The following is a 25,166-nucleotide window of genomic DNA, read 5'->3' on the forward strand; positions in this document are numbered from 1 at the left end:
CTGAGTATCTTCCCACCCTCCTGGGGCCTCTCTTATGGTGCATAGTCAGAGTAGGAGGGAGAAAAAATTTACTCAAGAAATACGGTTCCAGAACCAATGCTATGTATAGATATGTGTATATACAGTATATATATATGTATATATATATATATATATATATATATATATATATATATATATACACATTTATTCATTCTGTACAATATTTACAGTGTCCCGCAAAACCCAGTACCCCGTACCAAACACCCCCTCTCAATGCCTTTCTCTCTCTCTTCCTGACCGCCTCCACTCCTCTCCTCTGAGCTCCGTCTTCTTCCACCCAACTCCAGCCATCAAATGGAGAGAGGCGGCCCCTTTTTTCCTCACCCGGACGTGCTCCAGGTGCCTCCCAACGAGCCTCTGCCAGCACTCCCTGGTGTGGTGGAAGTGCCGGCTGTGCACCCGGAAGCACTCCGGGTTTCCCTGGTCTTCGTCCCCCCAGCACTTCAGAGTGTGGTGGAAGTGCTGAGGGCCAGGGCTCTTCAGGCATCTGGGTACCCCCTGGCGGTGACCACGGGCCCCTATAGGGTTGAGCTTCCATGCTCCTTTCCCGTGGTCCCCATAGCCACCAGGGCGGTCGCCCCCTTGTGGTCCGGAGGAGACATAATCCTTCCGTTGGTCCTTCCGGGCGTCCCGGCTGAGTACCACCCCCAGCCGCTTGCCACAATATACAGTATATTATATATATATATATATATTTTACTTATGGGACCTTTGCTGCAAGAGAATTTATGTTCCCCATCCCAAGAGTAAGTTTCCATTGCCAGAGTCTGGTATGCTTGGATCTGTCTCACATTTTCTTGTCACGTGAAAGGAACTGGTAACTAACACTCACTGCTCACTCTCAAAATGGTGAGCCCCTGAAGCTGCTCCAAATAGCTTTGTCAAGCTCAGCCTCACCAGGCTACCTAGATCAAACTGCCACCAGGTGCTTACCAGTGAACACAACCACAAAGCCTAGTTCCAGGAGTGGGTCTTGGCATTCCAGATGAGCTCCTCCTATATTTACTTAGAAAGATTATTATAAAGGTGTTTTTGCATTGTTTCTTCTCCAAACCCTCGCCTCAGACCAATATGCAACAAATAACCCTATGAGGAGCACACATCTCCAGAGAACACATATTTAACAATCATTGAGGCACAAAAATCAACATCACCACCATAATGCTAAGGTCAAATATAATCTGCCCTTACTAACTCATGTTTGTTAGAAATATTATAGGTCTTTGTCCCTGCTTTCCTATTTTCTGTTTGTGTTGGTAATAGTTCCAGCACTTTTGCTTCTGGTTATCCCACTGATAATTACTTTTCACTAGTTTTTATTTTTTTATTAGTTATTTTAGTTCTTATAACTAAGTTAATTGATAGTGCTGGGTGGGACATCTAATTAGTTTACAGCTGTAAGGTATTGTGGTCAATAGAGCCACAGTTACCTGAAGACTATTAAGAGACAACTGGTCCCATAGCCTCTTTTTGCAAGTTTGCTGTATGGTTCTCCTTTGCACTTCTGTACGTTTTCTGTCTTTTCGCAATTTAGCATTTTCAATTTTTTTGGTTTGGTTTAAAATTTTGTACTTTTAGATTTTATGCATGTTTGACGTCCATGTTTATTTTGCTGCTGTTTAGTTAATTAACATATGGTTTCTATTTGTTTGCTTTTTTATTAGATTTCTGAATTTAGAATTTTACATTCTTAAACTCTTTTGTTTTTTTGAATTTTGTAACTTAATAACTTAAATAATTAAGTTCTGCAGAGACATGTTTTTTGACAGTTCAGTCCTCCCCATTGTACGCAATAAACAACAACAATGATGAATGTCCACTAATACAGCCATGTTTGATACAGTACATGTTATTCATATGTTGACTGCCAAAGGAGGCAATAGCTATGTTCTGAAATTGAAATCACTAGGGAGAACTTGGTTATGGAAGAATTAGCCAAAGTTGTAACCAGAGAGGAAAAGAAACTAGTAACCAAAGCCCAGAACATTAACCAGAAAATGAATTAAATGACAGCGTGAAAGCATCAATAGCCAAAACAGTTAATAAAAACAGACCCATGACATAGGATAGATAATAACAGAAATTTTTCAAAACCACAAAACACTTTTTTTCTTACAAGCACACAACAAATGTGAGGTTTTACACTGAATTCATAGACTTAGGCAACCAGGAAGTTCATATCCCTGAGTTTTATATGTTCACAGTAATGTCATTGGTTGCATATTCCTGTCTGTTCTACCAAGCAACTACATACGCAATCCAGACACAAAATGTGCCCACAAAAAACAAAGCTCCACCATGGAAAAACACAATCAGTTTTAGACCATATTAAAAATGCATCAAAACAAAAAAATGTCACTCAAGTTTTCTTGTTCACTAAAACTTCCAAAATAAAGTTTCACATATTACAACTGTAAAAGATTTAAAACAAAAACCAGGTCATGATAATTCAACAATCTCTCGATTAATTTTTCCATTAGATTTCCTACCATACTGAACATGTTCCCTGGAGTTACTAGAATGTTCTGGTTCAGTTTTTAAAGTAATAGGACATTTGCTATCTTCCACTCAATGATTTTCAAAAAAATGTGTTAAGAATTTATTTATATAATCACTAGTTTCTTTGATCACTCGTTTGAGCTTTTTTAACTGTAGTACTGACTCTCTTTAAACTTCACACCACTAAGTACTCCACAGACATACTGAAATGATACCAGTAGTGTAACTGACACTTATACTTTGGGATCCCCAAATCACAACATGTGTTTTTTCTAGCTATCTTCCAATGGATGTCATTGCCCTTTAGCTAAAGTTATATATCTAAGGTATGATTATCTCCATCAAGATAGATTTTTGGATGGGGCCACGTTCTTTTGGACATTCTGTATGAATTTTCTACTTGCGCTGTGGTATAATTTGGACAACAATCGTATAATGGTCTTAAATTTTCTCTAGTTACAAACTATGTTTTCTTACTTGACAGTGATTATTTTCAAAATATTTCCGTGTGATTTTATAACTCATTCAAGACTGACAAATACTCACTGCACACTTCACAAGGTAATGTGAGGGTTCTTCAGAGTTTTGCACTTTCATTAGTCTACCCTTTATCAGGAAGACCAAACTGAGATGCTCACCTTTATACCATATATTATAGGAACACACAGACCCTTTTCTGTTGATTTGCCTTTTGACGAATTAACTTTGCATCATATTATTGTACCACTTTGCTCATTCAATGGTTTAATGAGCTCATTCTTGTTTTCCTATTTATTTTCGTTCTGCATAATTGCTGAATATAAGCAAATTATTTTAGTAATACAGTGGAACCTTGGTTCACAAATGTCTCGGTACACGTACAACTCGGTTTACGACCAAAAAGTTCGCCAAACTTTTGCCTCGGTTCACAACCACACACTCGGTATACGAACAAGCCAGTTTCCCTTTCGGTTTGTGCGCGCCGATGATTTCCGCACGTGTTGCATTGTTCTCGGTCAGACGTGCGTACTTGCACGTGCATGCTTTCGCTGTGAACTCTTTGCGCTCTATTTCATTTCCCTTCCGGTTCGTACGTGCTGATTACTGTATTTAAACATGTGTTCAGCCTCTCCCTGTTCATTGTTCTCAGTCAGATGTGCGTGCTTTACCTGTTAACTCTTTGTGCTCTACAGTATTTCGTGTGCTTTTGCAGTTAACCATGGCTTCTAAGCAAGTGAAGAGTGGTGTGAAGAAAGTGTTGCAATGTTACTTTTCTCTTTACTCAAATGTTCATTTTTTCCCTTTGCTTAAAACTCATTTAAAAAGAGTGTTTACTGCGATCGGGTTGTAATGCTATTAGCGTGAACTCCTGCAAGGTTACTGTCTTGGTTGGCTTTTAAATAAAGTTCGGATTTGTTGAAATGTTCCTTTTTTCCCCCTGTGCTTAAAACTCATTTAAAAAGAGTGTTTACAGTGATCGGGTTGTAATGCTATTAGCGTGAACTCCTGTAATGTTACTTTCTTGGTTGGCTTTTAAATAAAGTTTGGATTTGTTCAAATGTTCATTTTTTTCCCCCGGTGCTTAAAACTCATTTAAAAGTGTTTATACAGCGATCAGATTGTAAGGCTATAGCGCGAACTGCTGCAATGTTACAGAGAGAGGGGGGGGGCTCGCGTGCTGCTGAGAGGGGGGGGCTCGAGTGCTGCTGAGAGAGAGAGAGAGAGAGAGGGGGTGGGGGCTCGCGTGCTGCTGAGAGATAGAGAGAGAGAGAGAGCGAGCCTGCGCGTGCAGCTGAGCAGGGAGCCTGGGTGTTTGTGTCAGTGTTATTCAATGTTTTTACATTAGTTTACTATTACACTGTGCATTCTATGGTGTAACTAACTATATTTGTGCTTAAAAATCTTTAAAAAAATATATTTACATACAGTTCGTACGGTCTGGAACGGATTCATTGTATTTACATACAATCCTATGGGGGGAAATTGCTTCAGTTCACGACCAAATTGGTTTACGACCAGAGATTTGGAAAGAATTATGGTCGTGAACCGAGGTTCCACTGTAACTAGTTTGGATAAAAAAGAATTTAAATACAGATGCACAGTACAACATTTAAATAATAACAGAAAGAGTTGGGAAACTTATGTTGTAAATACATAAATAGATGTACATTTATTTGCATATTGCTAGTTTTGTATTTTACTTAAACTATATGTTTTTTCTAAATTTATACCGGTTTCTAAGCCTATCAGTCTGGAGGAGTTACATAAAAATAAACAGCACATGTAAAATCCATTGAAAATACCCAAACACAGACACAAATGATGACTGAAATATTGTGCAGTTGTATATACACACATATACTCCATGCAGCTGCCACTCTTTAAATACCATATTTAAAAATTCTAGCTTGTTGCAGAGCACCCACAACCACTCTTTACTATATAGGTCCAAGTTGCAGTAGAGGTCAAGTAAATTAATTTGTACATCTTCAGAATTTGGGAGGAAATGAGACATTTCCAACAAGACTGAGGAACAATGTACAGCACTGCAATCAAAAATTAAGACAGATCAGAGTGTATAATTTGAACTACTATATGTACTGAACACTGAAAAACATATCCTTGTGAAAATGGACTTCTAAGTATAAAAATGGCTTAGTTTGGTAAGTTACCTTAAGTAGAAGCTGGTATTTCGTGATTCTCTGGACTGGTTTCAACAAATAAGCATCTAGGGCAAGTTTATGATCCAGTTTTCTTTGGCATTCCTGTGTAATTAATAGCAAAATATATATATGCTTAAAGCAATATGCACCTTGATTAATTTCTGGGTATAAATCTAGTTATCCTTCTGTTTAGAACATAAATTTTCTTTCAGTTAGTCATATAACAGTAAAAGGCTCTGCAACATTTTTACCTGCACTATTTTTAGATAGCACTATAATAGGTTCTAAAAGTTAAATAACAAAATGTAAGAAACTTAACTAAATTAAAATATTAGACAATATTGCCTAGTGGCTAAAATATTATATAAATTCCTGCATTGCTGATTTACACCCCATTGTTGATTCACTGCTTGATTTAATCTACCAGTGACACAAATTCAAAAATATGAAAACAATTCTGTGTATTTCTAATATGATAATTACTGAAGTCATGAAATCAAGTACAAGTGCCCGAGATCAAGTTATTATGCAGGGTTGCTGGCCTCACTGTTCAAAACAGAAGAAGACCTCGGCAATGTGGTAGGATCTCAGACTAGGACTGCTTCTTCTGTGAACTGTGAACAGTCACATGAGATGGTTTAGGTATGTAGTGAGATTGACTTCTAGGGGTATGAAAATACTCAACTAGCAGTTTCAGGGCTGTTGCTGCGTTCATATACCCTTGTACACAGAAAATCCGAGATGCTGAGTTGGAAATACCACATGAACTACAAGTCGAACAATTCAGATAAAACTAAACTACCCAAATTGTCCAAGTTGTGACATAAAACTGACCTTTCACCTTAATCTATTGTTTAAAATAAAATTAATAACCTGGTGAAAATGACTTTTCATACATTAAACTCTGCAAAACATAAAATAACTACTGGAATTAAATACTCTCATTTGAGTTTTTGTTGCATGAAAACTACTCTCATTTGGGTTTCTGTTGGATGAAGACTTCTTGCAGGAAGGAATGCAGTACATACTTTATGTATTTATTAATTTGGTAATCTCTAATTATAAAACAATTTCATAATATTTTCATCTCCATGAAATAACACAGTATAATTTATTTAATTGCATTACTCTTAGTGATGGGACAGTTATGTTCAGTTTGGCCATCACATTGTAACTTACTTGAATATTAGGTTCACAAAGAAATAAATATACTAGAAGTATGCTACACACAAAAAGAATTACACTAAAATAATTTGCAGTTTTATTATTTAACTTATTTAAAAAGCTCTTTATCAGTAAACAATACAAAATTAATGTGCCAAACTAAATACCTGAAAAAATGAATTATCTCCAAATTGCCTCCAGAGAGCTTCTGATCGAGGCTTGTTTTGACAGTATTTTTCGTAAACCTGGAGATCCTCTTTCTAGAAATAAAATTAAAGCATATTAGTGAAAATGTTTACTGCAATTGAGATGAATGGTGGTTATGTAATAAACGTGGTCTGGATTACATTAGTACCACTTTTTTTATGAGTTATGAATGCCCCTTTTAAAGTGGGTTTATTGTTGAAATTATTATTGTATATAACAACATAACTGCCTCACTTACTCTTTTCAAAAAGCAGATTCCAACTAACTCTGGATTTTCAACAATATTTTCCAGTTCTTTCAAAAATATTCTGAAAAAGAGAAAAATGTCTAGTTTACAAGGATAATTAATAGTTTTTCCAGAAAACATACTCACAAAAAGCACCAAGAATATTGATTAAAAATATGTATGCATTTATTTATTTAATGATGAAAACTTTGCTTTTCACTGCACTGTTTGTACATTGCCTATTTGGAATAAAATGCACTTGTACCAATCTTATTGTTTGTGTCCTAACTGCATTAGTTCATCTTGGTTTCATGACTATCCATGTCGCAGGAACAGGGACATTCCTGCAGGCACCCTGGGGCATCACACATGTATGACCAAAAGACTGCAGAAGCTTGCTCGTTGAGCTGTATTTGTGAAAGACACAGGTGTCATCCTCACACACAATCACACGTATCCTGTTAATAAACAGGTGTGCCGGACGGCTGGAATCCTTGCCTGGCCAGGATGCCCCTGTATTGGAAGGACCAGAGGAGAGACTGTGTTCTGGGCATTACCTTCCCTAGGACACTACAGGGCAGCCACCAGAGGGAGCATGGACTTTGTTGGAGTCCTATGTTACAGCACTTCCACCTCACCGGAAGTGCTAACGGAAGCCAGTCAAAGAGTGTGTAAAGGCCAAAGGAAGAAAAAAAGCTGGGATTCTTTATTGAAGATCTATGCTGTAAGGGTGGGAAGCATGGGGAAGTTTTCCCACATTAAAAAATAAAGGTGTGTTGCACCTGCACTTGTGTCGGTGCCTGTCTGTGCCAGATAGGGTGGTTGGTATGCCCCCTGGTGGTCCACACAGGGTATACCCAACTTTGGAACCCAACCCTTTTTCACTGCTTCTTTCATAGTAAACTTGCCTGTGTTACATTAATACAGGACAGCATTAAGCAAGAATTGCAAATAATTATAGTACAAAAGAATACAACAAGAAGAGCAAACAAATACACTAGTGCCAGACCCAGAACTAAACAAAATATACAGAGTGTGCATTTAATGTATAGGGTCCCTAAATAAATAATGTCCCTGTGTCAATGTGTCTGATATAACTAGTTAGGGCAAATGTGTCATAATAGGAGGAGAAGGAAGCATTATACAGTCTGATGGCTGTAGACAAAAAGAATCCTTTAGCACCTCTTTGCACCCTGTGGTGGAATGAGGCATGTCAGGACAAAACATGATGAAGAGAAAGGGATGCATTTGTCATTGGCCTTACATTCTTCCTTCATCCTTTTTCTATTACTATCTCTAGGAACACCAGGTTCAGTCAGGTAATGAGAAAAGCGCTATATAAATGTAATGAATTATTATTATTATTATTAATGATAGCTAGGTTTCCACATCCTTTTATTCAGAAATATGTCATCCTTTGAACTGGTATCACTAGCAACATAGCTTTTAATAATCCTTTACCCATTAATTACAATACCAATCCCCAAATCAGCATCATTTAATAATAATTCTTTACATTTATATAGCGCTTTTCTCACTACTCAAAGTGTTCAATTTAGGTAGAGACAGAGCCCTGAAACCTCCTAACTTGCAGATAGGAAATTTAAAAAAATCAGTAGTCAAATAAAGAATTGTTGCAAATGTCAAAACTGAACTAAAAACAAAAGGACATAATAGATTGCTTGTTGTGTAAAAAAAGGCTGACTTTGTGACCAGCAGCAAGCCTACTAAACATAAATAAAATGGTGGAAATAAAGCACAAAATAGTATCAGCCATCCAAAAAAAAAAACAGACCACAAAATGGGGTTAACCATGTCAACAATAAAAGGAAATAAAACTCTCTATTATATAAAAAAATCGTGGGACAAGACAAGACATTTTCAGAGAGATAATGTCACGTCCCGCAAGACAAGACTTTGTACCAAGAGATGAATTGAAAACCTAAAAGGTCCAAGCGGGGGCAGAAATAAAAGACAAACAGTAGAATAAGAAAAGACAAAGAGAAAAAGACAAAGTAGAATGTTGTAAAGAGGTTCAAAAACATTGGCGTGATACACATGCAGAGCAGGTTAGAGATTATGAAAGTACTAAAATTTGAAAGTCTCAAAAAACTGATAGTACAGATCGCATTAGCACTAAAAAACAGAAATTATTACTCAGTGAAATAACGGAACATCGACAAGAGATCAAATATATGGACATGGGTGATATGACAGAGGTACTACAAGTTTCATTTCAAAGAAACCACAATTCAGTCAGGTTTAGTTTTATGATCACGGAGAAGCGATGCAACAAAGAATTAAAAGAGTTAAATGACTAGACATTAGAAGTTCTACAGCCAATAATGGATACAAATCCATACGTCCAAAAGTATCACACTTTACACGAAATTTATCTGAAAAACACAGACAAAGAAGTTTTCTTGGATTTCTATATGAATCCAAAAGATCATGCTCACATACAGTATATAATAAACCAACATGTGACAAATTGTCAGCGATAACAGTTTCGAAAGACGGAGATATCAAAGACAGAGTTGATATTCATGTTTATCCAAAAGCACAGCACAATTCATCGTAAGCAGCAGATCTGAGAAATGACTAATGCATAGGGGGTTGCCGAGCAAAGCGAGTAGGGGGCAGAGCCCCCTATTAATTCAAAAAGAAAATATTAGTGTCTCTGACATGACCAATGAAGTAAAAAAGAATCATAACAAATGATGTTCATGACAGTATAAAATCTAAGCAATGTGGTTCATGCAAGTTTAGACAACTTACTAGTAACTCATATTAAAAACAAGCATTACATTACACTACTTTTCTGAAAACAAAGACAAGAAGAGAGTGTGACCAGGGATGACCTCTCCTAGTAGTGCCCTCTATTGTTCCCAAGGACTTCTATTAGTAATCAATTTTTAATTTTAATGGAATTGTTGCCTTGAGTTTAGTTTACTTGTGATTTGTGACTCTATTTCTTTGGGCACTTGAGCAAGGCCATAAACAAGCAATTGCTTCGTCCTGGTTATGATGTTAATCTGCATCCAGCCCTGCAAGCAGCTCTTCCAATTTACAGGGAAAACTTGGGGATTGGTAGCAGGATTGGCACTCCAGCCACCATAAAAAAACCTCACACCGTTCCAGTGTGATGCTGAGGTGTCACCTGCTGCATTCGAGTCCCAATTGAAGAGGTTTGTTGTGTGGTGGGTGCAGCAACGTGCTATCAGCACATGCTCCCAAATCTCCTCCTCACTATTTTCCTCTATTTAATCTGCAAGAGGCTTAATGCAAAAACTGTAATACTTTAGATGTACTCAAACAAGGTGAAAGATGCTGGTGAAGACTCTTCTCAAGTTAGTTACACCAAGAAAATTATGGAAATTAAAGAGTACATTACTTAACCTCATGGACCCAGAAATGAAGGTTCAACTCCAGCACTCAGTCATCATCTGTGTGGAGTCTGCATGTTCTGCCCATGTGTTTGTTAGTTTCCTCCCATATCCACCAAGATATGTGTATGAACACGTTTAAAGGATTATTGGATCTAGCCTTCTGTCCAGTGTTCGTGTGAATGATTGTTCAGTAATAAAAAAAAAAATTTATTTGACTTGAAGAGCTTTATTATGGTTTCAATGAATAGTGTTGTGCAAGTAAATAAGGTTGTTAGAGTGCCCTGAGCAACCTTCTGAGTCCTGAAAACAGACGACTGAATTAAAAAATATAACAAGAAGGATAACCAAAATTATTTGAAAGAAAAAGGGCATTACCTTCCCCAGGACACTAAAGGGCAGCCGCCCTGGCTTACTGTACGGCCACGGGTTTGGAGCTGGGTAGCTCCACCTTGCTGGGGCAGTTATTCATGATATGAACAGCACTGGGGTATGAAAATTTTGCGTACAGGGTGTCAGTCTATTAATACGATGGAAACATGCAAAACAAAACACACTTTTACAGGGAAAAATCCACAAGCAAATCCACAAAATTATGGGGCAAACTGATGTGGAAGGCAGCGCATAGATATTTGAATAAGTATACGTCTAAGAAAAGTCACAAGTGGACTTTAAAAGCAAAATATAAACACCTTTCTGAAAGCTTGGTTTAGTTTACGTTAGCATGTGTTAGTAAAGGTATGCAAGTGCTTTTCCTATAAGGTTTCCTTTGTTTGATATTTAATAGAGATTCTATAGCTGATAGTTGTGATTGTTCAGCTTCATATATACAGTGTATTTATCATATGTACAGTATCGCTCACTTGCTTTTATTCAAGGAGATCTGCTAAATGAATAAATGTAATTGTACATGTATATTGTTTTTACTGACCATACACTGTGTGGATGTGTCTTTTAACTGTTAAATGCTCTATGCCAATCACACTCCTGCTAAGTTACAAAATGTCAGCAAACAGAAATGACAAAGAAACTTGATGTCTGTGAATTGTTTTTACAGCTTCTCTGAAGTAAATGAGCATATAGTGTTTGAGAACACACACTCCCATTACCCTCTTCTATCTGGTAATTGTGGCACTCCTTAATATATATATACAAAAGCACACACATTCAGAGCAATTTAGAAGTCTGAAACTGCTTAACCCAATCCAAGGCAGGAATCTAATCTAATCAGGATACCATTTCATGGCAGATACACAATAACACATATACTGTACAGGGCCAGGTTAGTGTTGTCAATTATCCTAATGTGCATAGGAGGAAAAGCCACATGTACATGGTACAAATCAAATACAGACAAGAACAGGCATGAAATTGGAATCCAGTAAAATGGACCCACAAGTTGGCAGTGCTAAATGCTGTACCACCATACCTGCCACATATAACAAGGTCTGAAATAAAGGCAGCATCTTCCTGGTTAACCTTCAGATTGTAACCAAGTGTATTTATATTGTGGTTAAAGTTGAAAATAATAAAGCAATACAGCCCTATGAAGATGCTACCTTTATTTGAAAATAATGCAATTTTTGTGAAACAATGCCTTGATTTGGGAATAAAACTCTACTTAACAGCAATAAAGGCACCATGCAAACAGTACTTTAAAGTTTTATTCTCTAAACATCTCATGTGTGCATTGTTTTTCTTCTACAACAGATATAAAAGTGTATGTGTAATCTATAAACAAAAAATGGTATGCACATCTATTCTCAACAATTACAGTGCCTGGTGACCTGTTCACTGTTGTTTCCTGCCCATTGCTGCCGAGATGGGAGCTGCTTTCTTGTAGACTCACAGTGAATAAAAGGGATAGAAAATGTCTTTGGGAAGTGGGAGAAAAAACAAAGTACCTGGAGAAAATACTCAAGGAAACACATGGAGAGCATGCATACTCAGTAATTAGACTGGGACGTCCCAGGTGTTCAGGACCTGTGAAGTAGCAGTAGCAACCATAACACATACCACAGTTCAATGGTTAGCCTGTTAAAAGTAATTTATTGCAGTACAGTTATATTTACAGACTGATGTTGTACTACATGTAAAATTATTTAATTTCTATAACAAAGGAAATTCTACATTAATTAAGCTCATCTTAAGATTCCATTGACACCAATTCTAATATGCATGCTTCAGAATATAATTAGACTGTTAGGCTCTGCTGGTAGATGGTTTACTTCATTTTGTTGAATACTTTCTGCTACATAAAGTCTGAAGATAGTACATTTTGATTTCTGTCTGTAGTTAGCTAAGATGTCACTAAGACATAGTGCTGGGGAAGTTCTTAAAAGAGATGAATAGTAAATGAGTAAAAAACATATTTCCATCTTTGAAAAAAGACAGGTTGTCATAAGGTATGTTAAATCTTCAAAGAAAGACAACATTGATAACATTCAACATCTGTCTTATTTTTGATACAGATCTAACATTTGTCACATTGCCACAGTATCTATGACCTGCTCTCTGCAGCTAAGAATCATTGCAAAATTATAAGGAAGCTTATTAAAATTAAGCATGTAAAAAATGCGTTTCTGTTTAGCAGAACTGATTAGTGTTTAAATGTTATAACTTTTTAATATTTTTATTACTACAACAGTTCATAAATCACTACTTTAGTTTCCAGTAAAGTTTAAAGGCAATTTTAAAAGCATCTTTTTGACATACAATTCTGCTTTATTTTACCTTATGAAACACATTAATGCCTGCAATTGAGATGCAAATCTTCTTAAATTTCTAAGGTAAATAACAATAAAGGTACAGAATGTTTCACTCCAGACAGTTTCCAGCAGAACACTCTAAGAAAGTGTTTAGTTACTGAATACTGATTATACAGTCCTTAAAGTATTCAGATTAGCATTCTGCAATTATTAAAATGCAATTCTTGGGTAACTTATTCTGAATACTTTACGAGTACTTTTCAAACACTTTATAGAAACATATTTATAGCCTTGCTCATAAAAATTGCATAACAAGTTAAAAATATTTAAATTAAATTGTGACTTGAAAATGCACTTAAATCTCACAAAAATAAATCTTGTTTTTAAACAAGTGGAACAAATTTTTTCATGAAACTTTTATTAATAAAAATTAAATATCTGAAATGGGTTTTAGCCATTTCACATTCTTGAGTTGTTCTTTCAAGAAACAAGCTTAAAATTATCTTTAAAAACAAATTTAGGTTATGCATTTTTCCTGTTACATACTTACGCTTAATTCCTGGCATCTGTCATAATTAGAGGTGAGTGCACATCCATGTAAATTTCAGGATTCTGTTCCAGAAAGCAGGATTTGTGTGAAATCTGATTAAAGTAAACTGTGACTTATGGAAACCGAGTTAAGTTCCTTCCAGAATTCCTGGATTTAGACAAACCCTTGTTTCTGGAAAAGATTAAGCCAAAATTGTGTCTTCAGTGAGGCCAAAGATGCAGATAACTAACTAATCCTGCTTTTTGGAACAGAATCAGGATTTGCCTATTCCAGAAAGAAAGAGCTGACGTAATCCAGCTCAGTTACTATGGTAACCAATGCTCTGAAACTAACCTACAAAGGAGCAGGTTTAACATGAAGGATTAAAGCTTTGGAACTACAGCAGAACATTCAACCATTAAATCAAAGTTCATTAATGTCCTGTCAGAAATGCTTATCTCAGATGCACTATTTAAGCAGAAAAAGCTAACAAAATCTTGAAAATGTTGTGTACCTTCCTGAAGGAGCAACTGACATAGAAGCATAACTCCTTCACCAAATTCTGTCCAAAGAAACATAACTAGACCACGAATGGACATTCTGGCATGCCCAGAGGAGTGTCTGTTATTGTTCTACATCTGAGGCTTTAATACATTAGAGCAACCTTCTAAAACATGACATGTTCAGAGTTAACACATTGTGACTTTGAGCTCGCATTGATGCAAACCTTGGACATTTCCTTTTTTTTGAGCAGTTTTTTTTACACAATATAGAAAATGCCGAAAATGCTACACATATCGGGAAAGTGATCATAAAAGTGTACCTAACTTTGAAGCAGCATCTGTACACACGCGCACACAGACAGACACACAGGCAGTGTTCCCAAAACAGAAATATATAAAAATCATCAAAGAGAAAATCCAGAGATTTGCAAGTTTGATATCATTAATATTGTAAAAATGTAATACAATTCTTTCTTGAGAGCATACAACGATACAAGTAAATATCACTCAGGGGTACACATTTTGAACAATTCAACAATTTACTACACAAACTTCTACACATTCATTCTTTCAGTGATTATTCCTCTACGCCACCTTTCTTTCCTTGGCAGCTGCTGCACCTCTTTTATCGGATGTGACGACAATCTTTATGCATTGCCATCATCACATCTTGCTCTGCTGGCATAAAGGTTGTCCCCTGTTTTTCAGACTTGTAGTCCTTGGTTGATCAATTGTTCAGTGCACAACTCAATAAGGGCTTGTAAATTTTTCTGTGAATATGAGTTAATCCGGATCAACCTATCTGGGATTTTGTAAGCCAATTGAAATCCAGTGTTCTGGAGCTGGCTAATCCACTGGTGCGAAATCGTGCAAACCAGGATTCATTCTGAGATCCAGGATTAACTAAATCTCTTTCTGGAACTGACCCAAGATGGTTTGCTCAGTGTTATGCAACTGTGTCTAATCTGGTCAAATAAAGTGAACCATAGATTACTTGTTTTGAGTTGCATTTAGACTCAACAGGCTAAAAAGCAAAACAGACTAGCCAGAATCAGCAGCATGTCATTTTACATTTCCTCTGCATCTTGAGTGATACTGCTTAAATAAATTACTTAACTGCTACTCCTTAAAACATAAACCAATATAAAGCAACAAACACATTTAGAACACTGGGGAAAAAGAACAAGATTTATGAAAAAGTTTAGCTCACATAAAAAGCAAACGGAAACAGCCAGAATCAAAGGCACATCGCAAAGCGTTTTGCATCCAAAGGGCTGCTACCTCCAGTATGAGGGAGAGACAGACAGAGAAAGCATTAAGGTTCCTAACAGAAAACATTTAGAACCCCATCTAGCAATAATTGAACATTAACATTAACCAGTTACATACAAAAGTAGCGAATGAGTGAGACACAAGGTGAACAATGCTCAGACAATAAGTGCTGGACAGAAACTGAGGAATTGTGAAATGCCAGGATGCTACAGCAGGGTATATATAACACTGCCTACATATCACTTAATTTGTGCGCATTCAGCATAGTGCTCACCGTATGGCAAATTCAAGTTTTACTTTTTGAAACTTTCTGGAAATTTTTTTTAGATTTTATATTATCACTCCACGGCTGATTGAATTCACAGATACAGAAATGTAGTTTAAAAACATTCAGTGATCAATTTCATAAAGTAATTGTACTGTTGGATCCATCTTTAAAAACACAATGCAAGCTGAATTCTAAATACTTGCTTTTGTATTCTGAATACGTAACGTCAGTACTTGTATTCTAGTACTGTCCAACCCTGGGTCTAGGCCCCTAAACTCTTAATGAATACATACCAATAACTGTGATGCCCCCAATGCCTTAACACTTAGATCATCTTGTTAAATATAATTGTGAGGCCAAATGTACTGCTTTTTAAAATTGTGGCAGTTACTGTAATCAGCTGTTTCAGAATCTTTAAAATTTTCTTTCCCTTCTTTGAATCCTGCAATACCAGACATCACTGTCATTTTCAACGGTATTAGAACAAGATCTTAATGTGGATGTGTCATGACAAAGCAAAAGTCATCAAGACATTTCCAGGATTTTGCTTAAGTCGTTGATATTTGTAAATGCTGTAATGTACTGTTTGTGTACTTGCACGGGATGGATGACCAAATGGAATCAGTGCCTCCAAATCAGAGATTACGATGCCCAAAAATAATTTTTTGTTCTCTAAAGATAAAGGGAAGTAGCTGTCCATTGTGGAGACCACAAGATCTTGTTCACATGTGACAGTAAAGAGATTTGACTACACCTATAGTCATGAGTGGAAAGGTTCTTCAACAGAGTAAATAACTTTACAGTCTGGGAAAACCCATTCAGACAATTAGCTCCACTTACAGAAGCTTCATCAGGTCAAACTATATATCCAACTTCAAATTTACTGTAACATTTACAGGTTACACTGAAATTCTGACCAGCATGGAACATGTCACCATGCTCCTTGGCCATGTAATTTAAATGATTTAGAATAAGATTAACTTCAGATACACTGTACCACCAAAAACACACAAGTTCTATTTTTACTAAGACCAGGAACCTTACAAAACAAATCATGAATAAATATGTTCCATTTGTCGAATGTCCTTTTTAAACCCTTCAATAAGAGTTTAATATGCAACCTAAAGATAGTGTGGGTAAATAAGTGGGAGAAAGATATTAGATGGAACTACAAGGACAAAAAGACTAAACACAATTCAAAGTAGTGCTGGGCGGTATACCGGTTCATACTGAAAACTGTTTTTTATTTTTTTTTATATTTTTCTTATACCGCAACACCAGTTTAAATTGCCTAAACGACGTTCGGAACGTGGCGCAGCGGGAAACTGTTCAAGTGGGGACCTTTTTCACTGCTACACCGCTAAACACAGATTTGTTGCACTAGGGCTCTTTTTCACTGCTACACCACCAAATAGTGGGCGGTAGCATAGGAATGCTGCGCGGTGAAAATGGACAGAGAGCCTGGAGATACTTTGAAGTAGAACTTTTGCCGAAACAAGGAGCCATGTCTGTTGTCTGGAGATACTTTGATTTTAAAAGGTCGGATGTGGACCATTATGTTCAAATGTGTAAATACTGTTTCTATACTACTGGATAATACTGCAAGCCAAGTTGTACTTGTTTTATTTGTTTTCAATACAGTGTAATGTACCTGGGTACTGTGTAATAGTGTGACGACATGCTGACTTTATTCTCGCCGTTTATATCAAGATTTAAGTCAACAAGTTGACTTTATTCTCGTAATTTGTCATTAAAGTAGAACATCGTAAACTAAACTTCATCGTAAAATGAATATTTAATTTACTAGATTTTCTCAAACCCCGTCATAAGTTATATAGCACATTAAATGCTTTGTGTTAAGTGATTCTTAAACTGACTTCTTTTTGCACTAAGAGGAGGCGCCGGCAGCGATCTGTAGTCAAGAATACATTCACTTCATGATCTTCCTTCTCTCTGAACATTTAGAATACTAAAATAAATACTTAATATAATTTTCATGGTGAAATGCATTAAAGCATGCATTAATCATATGGGGGCACGGTGGCGTGCCTGCCTTGCATTTGCATGTTTTTCTGGTGGGTTTACTCTGCGCTTCAGTTTCCTTTCAAAGTCATGTAGGATGTGGGGTTTTGTTGTGCTGTATTGACCCTGCTAGTGTATGTTTTGCTTGTATTCATCCTTCGATGTGCTGGCGACTTGTTCATAGATGGGCGCAACTCTGAACGGATGGCATAATTAAACATGTATAACGAAGATATTTTTAAAGTTCTGAACACTCTGTGGGCTAAGTTTATAACTAGTTTTAATTTCACAAAGACGTTTATCGTGTGGTGATTGGTTATGTGGTGAAAGAAAAAGGAAGGATAGGAACTGGGGTTTTGGTAGCCTACGTCAGATAGAGACAGCATGCATGCAATAAAGATAGCCCGCTCAGAAGAACATGCATTGAATTCTGTGTTTGTGTCTCCGACCAGCAGATCACAAACCCAACATTTACACAATATTTAAGTTAAACCTGTGCGATAGCTATTCATACATCCAGTTTTTTGGAGCCTCATCACACCTGCCATAAAGTTCTCTACACTGAACATACACCTGGGGACCCCTTACTGCAAGGGAGCAGCACTACCGCATCACTACCGTGCATGTGTAATACCTGCTTTAATGCATTTCATCATGAAAATGATATCAAGTATTTATCTTAGCATTCTAAACTTTCAGAAAGCAGGAATATCATGAAGTGAATGGATTCTGTATGGTGATCGCTGTCTTCTCTTAGTGCGGAGGAAGTCAGTTTAAGAAGCGTAGTGATTAACCACTGGGTCTGGGAACGTAACACAAAGCATTTAATGTGCTGCATTAATTTATGACGGGGTAAATTAAGTAATTGATTAAACATTGATTTTAGGAAGAAGTTTAGTTTATGACATTCTACTTTATTCTCATAGTTTACTTCATAATTAAAGTGGAAATGTCAACTTTAATCTCAACATAAACGGTGAGAATAAAGTGGAAATGTTGACTTTAATCTCGACATAAATGGCAAGAATAAAGTGGAAATGTTGACTTTGTTCTCGACATATAGTTTGTTTTTTTCTTCCCAGTATAGCTTAGCTTGAAGCAAGGTCCATATTAATGCAGTTTGCCTAAATGATGGTTCAGTTGGTAAAGATGTCATCACCAAGTTGCACTTGTTTTATTTTATTTTAATTTGGTGAATACTGTGTAATGCACCTGGGCTTGAAATCTTGAAGTAATAGTGCAACTATCAGTAATAATACTATTATTTATTTTATTGTTATTATTTATTAGTTTAAATATTATGCAGTTTAATGATGATAAAGTTGTTTAAAAAGTCACTTTAACGTGTCAGTGGACAGAGATTGTTAACATTAACAGAAAGTGTAGTTGGTTTACAAAAAATATTTTCTATTTATTCCTTTTCTAAGACATATTCGGTGCAATACAATTTTTGACAAGCACTTCTGGATATTTTACTAAGTCTAAATACCTCTTTGTATGGTTGAAAATATGTTGTCAAAATTATAGTTTGTTTTTGCAAAATTTGTTCAATAAAAAGGTTCTATATTTTGACTGCATCTGTCATGCAATGTGATACATTCTCCATTAGTGCCACCCCCTTGAAAACTATCACTTTATGGGGCAATGCAAAACTGTATTAATAATTGTGTGCACATTAAAATGTTTTTTTTGTACAGTGTACAATACTCTTGACAGTGGAATAGGTTATTCTTAGCCAGTAATTGCAGTGGAAAATGTGGTTAACATCCACTCATGCATGGAGAAAAAAATACCGTCGAATACCGTGAAACCGGGATAATTTAGAAAAATACCGTGATATAGAATTTTGGTCATACCGCCCACCCCAAATTCAAAGATTGTATTTTAAAGTTAGCTTTTATAGCTGAATAGCAAAAACAAATTGTCCAGTTGTTAGAGACACAAAACACACAAATGAGTTTATATCTCTCATCTGGTCCTGAGAGTGCTTGTTAATTTTCCAGTGGAACACTTACTACAAATAGAAAGTCTGAAGTTTTCTACTCAGCCACTTACCACTGTGAGTCATCCATACCAAGCCAAGCATATGAAAATTGAGAACACAAGTTAGAAATAACATGTGAGCTTGAATTTTGATTGAAACAAACTCTTCAGTACTTTATATTTTAAGGACAATGACATTTACGTTGTTTTAACAAACATAAATAAACAAAAAAATGAGACAAGAATAGAACTTTGTTTGTACTTATTGGCTCTGTATTGTACTAAACAGATCCTCTTTGCCTCTTAGCCCCTTTGGTGAGCCTGAAATGTTAATGTATGTACTGTACATTAATTATGTCCTGCAGTTTTGGTTTTGTCATTCAGCTTCACTGAAGCTTTCAATCACAACTTCCCTATTACCACATATTTTTAGTCCATGCTGTTTTCGTGTATTAACGCACATTTACCTGTTTGGACACAGAAGCTGCGAAATTGCTCAATGTTTCCAAAAAGAATGGCCCTGCAATAACTTCAGTTGGCTGTGTTGCTGTTCCTGGTGGTGTGGTACAACACTCAGGACAGGAAAAGAAAAAGTCTTATTGTTATATGTTGGTTATTTGATTATATTTATAAACGTTCACAACATAAAAAAGAAAAATAATTTCATAACTGGATTTATAACTTTGATAATATCCTTAATTCTATACATACCTTTTGTGAATACATTTTTCCATTACACAGTTGTAGAACGCCAAAGCATATACCAGCAGCATCAGGACCAAGGTAAGAACCTTCACAGGTCAAGGCTCATCCATAATATGGCCAAGTCATAGAAAACAGCTATAAATATACTTACTAGACTGATTTAAAGTCACCAATTAATCTGTCACATCTTGGCTTGTGAAAGGAAATTTGGGTATCTGTAAATAGCCCACATGGGCACAAAAGAATGTGCAAGCATCACACATGTATTGGGCAAGTCCATAAAAAAATAAATTCCGAAACTCGTATTCATTTTATGTTAAAGTAAACTGAAATAAAACTATATGCACATATTGCTCTCTGTTCTGTTACTGTATAATGCAATCATTCTGTTCACTACTGACTTAACTACAAGCACACAACAACAACAATGTAACTTTGAATATATTAAGACTGAAATTGCAAAAAGAAACAAAAATAATGTAAAAATATATGTAAAATAAAGCAGGTGCAACAACAGATAGATACATGAATGCAAATAAAACTAAATATGATAAAATATAAATATCATTCTGCTACTACATTACCTGTTGTGAAACTCATAGATTTCCATAAGGTTGCCAAAAAGCACTTCTTTTTTGCTGTGCAAGGCTGATGGAATAAGGTGAAAAAGTTCAGGATTATCCAGCTCAGCAACATAACCCTATGGGAGGCAGACACAAATATTTAAAAGTTTATAAGATAATGTATTTGTATTTACCATAATAATGTCATTTTTCAACTATTCTTGTTTATTATGTTCTTCTACCTGATGAAGTAAATCAAATTAGGGTGGCATACACTAATTCAGACTTTTTATTATCTAAAATGTAAAGATACTAAAGCATATATGTTGAGTCAGTCTGTTTACACTTTGTAGGAAATGCATAACAAATCAATTTTTTCATTAAAGGCAGGAAAAATAGAAGATTTCACTTCACTGATGTTATTATAAAAGAAGTTAAATTACAATAATAATACATTTTATTCCATTTGGTGATCTCTTTGTTCTGATGGCTGTTATATAATAAATTGTGATAAGAAAGTGCATACGTCTGTCAGTAAATTTAACTATAATAATAATCATCATCAAATTCTCTGGGATGAAGCCTGTGGAATGATTTAAGCATATTTATGTTAGGTAGAATGCCCAGTGGGGGACTAGGCGGTCTTTTGGTATTGGAACCCCTACAGATTTTGTTATTTTTTTTCAATTTAACTGGAGGATTTTTTTTCCTGTCCTCCCAGCCAACTGACCTTATTACTGGACACCTCTTTAGAGACTTACAATATGATATTGTATATAAGGACACTACTCTGCTACTAATTATATACAGTATCTCTGTTTTATAAGATTATATGAATTTATGTACTTTTATTTATTTTCTTTATTGCTTATTCATCATTAATTATTCTTACCTAATCTTATTTGTTTTTGTGTTTGTTTTGTAACTTTCTCTTTGAGCTACATTCTTTGCACGAAAATTTGCTATATAAATAAATATTGTTATTAGATCAACAGCCAAATCCTATTAAGGCATAATAAGAATGAGTAAACAAAGAAAACAAAATTTTAAATTTTTACAAAATATATTTGTTTGTATGACAAAATGATTGTTTCCTTAGATTTATTAAATAGTTACTAAATTTTAAGTAGTGTGTAGTCATTCATACACTATTCTTCTCACATAACTGATGAGTTATTCTGGCAACATTTCTGTTTAAACAACCACCTTAGTTGACATGGTACTTCTACATTTTCAAGCATTAATGGCTTGTTTTAGAAATCAACATAATATCTTAATAAGGGCACTTCTGGAGGAAGCCATTTCAAAACTCTGTATTTCTATTTTTTCACTCTTTGTGATGCAGACTTGTGAAGTTAATATCTCTGTGCTGCATGATCGTGCTGTACATCAGTGTTAGCTTTCAAATGGATGACCTAACATTCCCCTGATGATTCCTGTAATACAGTTGAAAAATTACCATTATTTTATTGATTGGTTTGGACATTACACTATTGTTTCGCCATAGGTATAAAGCTCCTATTGTCAAAAGCGGTATTAGCTTTTCTCCAGACATGGTGTTCTGCTTTTTACTCACCTGGAATATGCTTGTAAAACCCACAGCTACTTTGCCATTGGTCCAATCTTCGCACAGTGTTTTTCTAACGGTGGAGCTATAAACACTAACCCCAGACAAGACAGGCCTTCAGAGTCTATATTTTAAATTCTATCATTCATTGTTACTTCATGCAAAATTTTATGCTTTGCTCTTACAAATTTTGGCATGATCTTAAACAAAATGATTAAAAGGGCTAATATTAATAAGGACTGTCATAATTCAGGCCTTGCTGTTAACCAAACTATTCAGATAGGTGACATTAATAATTGGGTCCATCAGAAGTACACAAGACTAAGGGGCATCTTCAGGGCTTCTATACTGCTTGTACATTGGTTGGTGCGGTCATTTAGGTCTTTCCCTCTTTTTACCTCAGATCTGAAGACAGACAGCAGGAGGAACTGTGACATCCTGCCCCTTCCAGTCACAGGGAATATAAGACCCAACCCTACTAGAAGTCAACAGTCAGTAAACAACTTGCATCTAAATAAGACATTCCAAGAATACTATTGCATTGACTGAAACCACTTTTTTTTTTTTTTTTTTTGCTATTATCAACCTGCCAATTGAACAGGATTCACCCTGTGGTTCCCCAACATTTATCTAGTCTTGTGATCTTATTACAGTCACATAGTCAACATGATTCTCTGGAAGATGAGCAATCCAGTGGACCCTGTGACATTGGTGACAGGTTAGCTTGTACTACAACCTCAATGAGCAGGCTGTGGAGGATTATGACATGCTAAAAGAAGAGATACTCACCTACTATGGGGTAACTGCTAATCAGCAAGCACATACTTCCTATGAGTGAAAGTTTGATCCAGAAAGACCATCCCAATAGCAAGCTTTCAACTAGCTCATTGGCTCTAGCCATTAGAAAATTTGTTAGAGAACGTAGCTGAAATAATTGTTTATGAAGTACCTTATTAGTACTCTCCCAGACAGTCTTGCTCGACAGGTTTACCGCCAGACCTAGAAGAAGATGGGCAGTTTGGTGGAGATGACTGAACATCACCACATGGCCAAGATATTCCAAAAGAACACAGGAAGGCCCAAAGATTACTGAAAGCATTGTCCTCATCATATACTGTAAAACTGATCAAAGTCCACAAGTCAGGAATCTGAACAAGGCGTCCATCCCAAAAAAGACTGTCATCCCTGAGCTGTTTCAAATCTGTGGAACTTGGGCACATCACACCCAGCTCTCCGTGACTTCATAAGCCCATGGACTATGGATGTGCACAGGATGGAAGATACAATGGACTGGCCACTGTCAGCCCACCCACTTACCCTTCCTAATACAGGTGCAGTTGTGATAAATAGGCAAAGTCACCACCTTAATTGATTTTGGCAGCAACATTTCTAATGTAGAATAGTATCAAGGTAAACCAGTCTTACATGTATTCACAGGAAAACCAACTGGTACAGGAATGCCTCTTGTAGAATTACATATCAAAGGGAAATTCAAAAGATAATGGTGGCTGTTATATGCAATCCCCCGTATCCTGTCATACTAGGGCAAGACTGGTCTGACAGAAGAGTTGGAAAGACTGAAAATAGAGGCCAGGCAGTAGATGGGGAATCCCCTTCTCAGGATGCCCTCACACTTTGTGCACCGCACAAGCATTCAGGAAAAGGAGTGGTTACCCAGTGTAACGTAACAGATTTCCCAACAAATATATCAGACACCTCAATCAAGGCATGTGACGAAGTGACAGGGAAAGAAACTCTGCCCTTGGGAGGGTCACTACTGATCAATTATTTGATTTACATTTTCAATTCCAAAAAATGCCAGTATGTTTAAAGCACACACAGTTGAACAATGATTCCCTCCAAATTGCAAGGAATGCAGTTATGTCAGGTGACTGCTTATCCCATGGCACTGAGTTTACATTTCATTTTAGACAACAACCGTGTAGCTGAACATGAGGAAGTTCCTGCTACTGCTGGGTAGTTAGGGTTAGGTGTGAATTTTCCCTTGGGATTAATAAAGTATCCATCCATCTATCTAGCTACAAGTTAAGGTCTGTGACCTAGCACACTCCCACCTATTAGGCATCTATTTAGGGGTCGAAAAACACTTAAGAAAAAATCACATTAAGATTCTCCTGACCAGGACTAAATGAGGAGGTGTGTCAATTTTGCATTTCTTGTCTGAAATATCAGCTCCAACAGATTCCACGTAGGGGCTATGCTCCTCTTATACAACTGCCCCTGAAGCTGCTTTTGTCTTGTTTCCAAACATTCAAAAGCTTCTGCTTTCTGAAGGGGTTTCAGGAATTGAGTGTGGTTCATTGTCACATATGCATACAAATAATTCCACAGTTCTTCATTTTAAGTTTGAGTAAAAATTTAAAGCAAAACTATTTACACAAAAATATGGAGAAAAATTGACAACACAAAAGTATAAGGGGTTTCTTTTCAATACTTATATATCTTGTTATCTTTCTTTGAGTTTTTCTAATAAGTTATCTAATTAACATACAGTCAAATATTCATATGTCAAATATGTAGACATGAAACATGAACTGTCAGAAAACTATATGCTGTCATTACCCTATTACAAACTAGGGGGCTTTGCTCTCCAACCCCCATGTTTGGTTTTCCAGATACATACTTTTAAGATTTTTTTTTCTTTGAATTGTTGCTATTTCATTAGTTTCACTTTTATTTTAAAACTTTGGTAAAAACAGTATTTAGAATTTTTCGAGTCCCAACATGCTGAATCTTTTAAATGAAGTCCGTGAGACATGTGTTTAATGACTTTGTACCATAATTCAGGATAGGTTTCTCTATTTGGAATTTCTGCACAGACAAAACGATCTACATCATCAGCAATTAATAATTTTTTTT

The 25,166-nt window shown here is 36.1% G+C and overlaps 1 protein-coding gene across 7 annotated transcripts in view; it reads right to left on the bottom strand.

The window, feature by feature from the left end:
- Nucleotides 1–25,166, bottom strand: part of mcf2l2 (MCF.2 cell line derived transforming sequence-like 2) — a 399,475-nt gene that overhangs the window by 79,314 nt on the left and 294,995 nt on the right. For all 7 annotated transcript variants that reach the window (XM_028794595.2, XM_051923916.1, XM_051923915.1 and 4 more), the window contains exons 17-20: nt 20,741–20,856; nt 6,793–6,862; nt 6,515–6,607; nt 5,193–5,285 (exon numbers count right to left, since the gene is read on the bottom strand). In XM_028794595.2, the coding sequence (XP_028650428.2) occupies nt 5,193–5,285; nt 6,515–6,607; nt 6,793–6,862; nt 20,741–20,856 (372 nt within the window). The remainder of the gene's footprint in view (nt 1–5,192; nt 5,286–6,514; nt 6,608–6,792; nt 6,863–20,740; nt 20,857–25,166) is intronic.

Source organism: Erpetoichthys calabaricus, chromosome 2 (assembly GCF_900747795.2).
Source record: "Erpetoichthys calabaricus chromosome 2, fErpCal1.3, whole genome shotgun sequence".
Classification (NCBI taxonomy): Eukaryota; Metazoa; Chordata; class Cladistia; order Polypteriformes; family Polypteridae; genus Erpetoichthys; species Erpetoichthys calabaricus.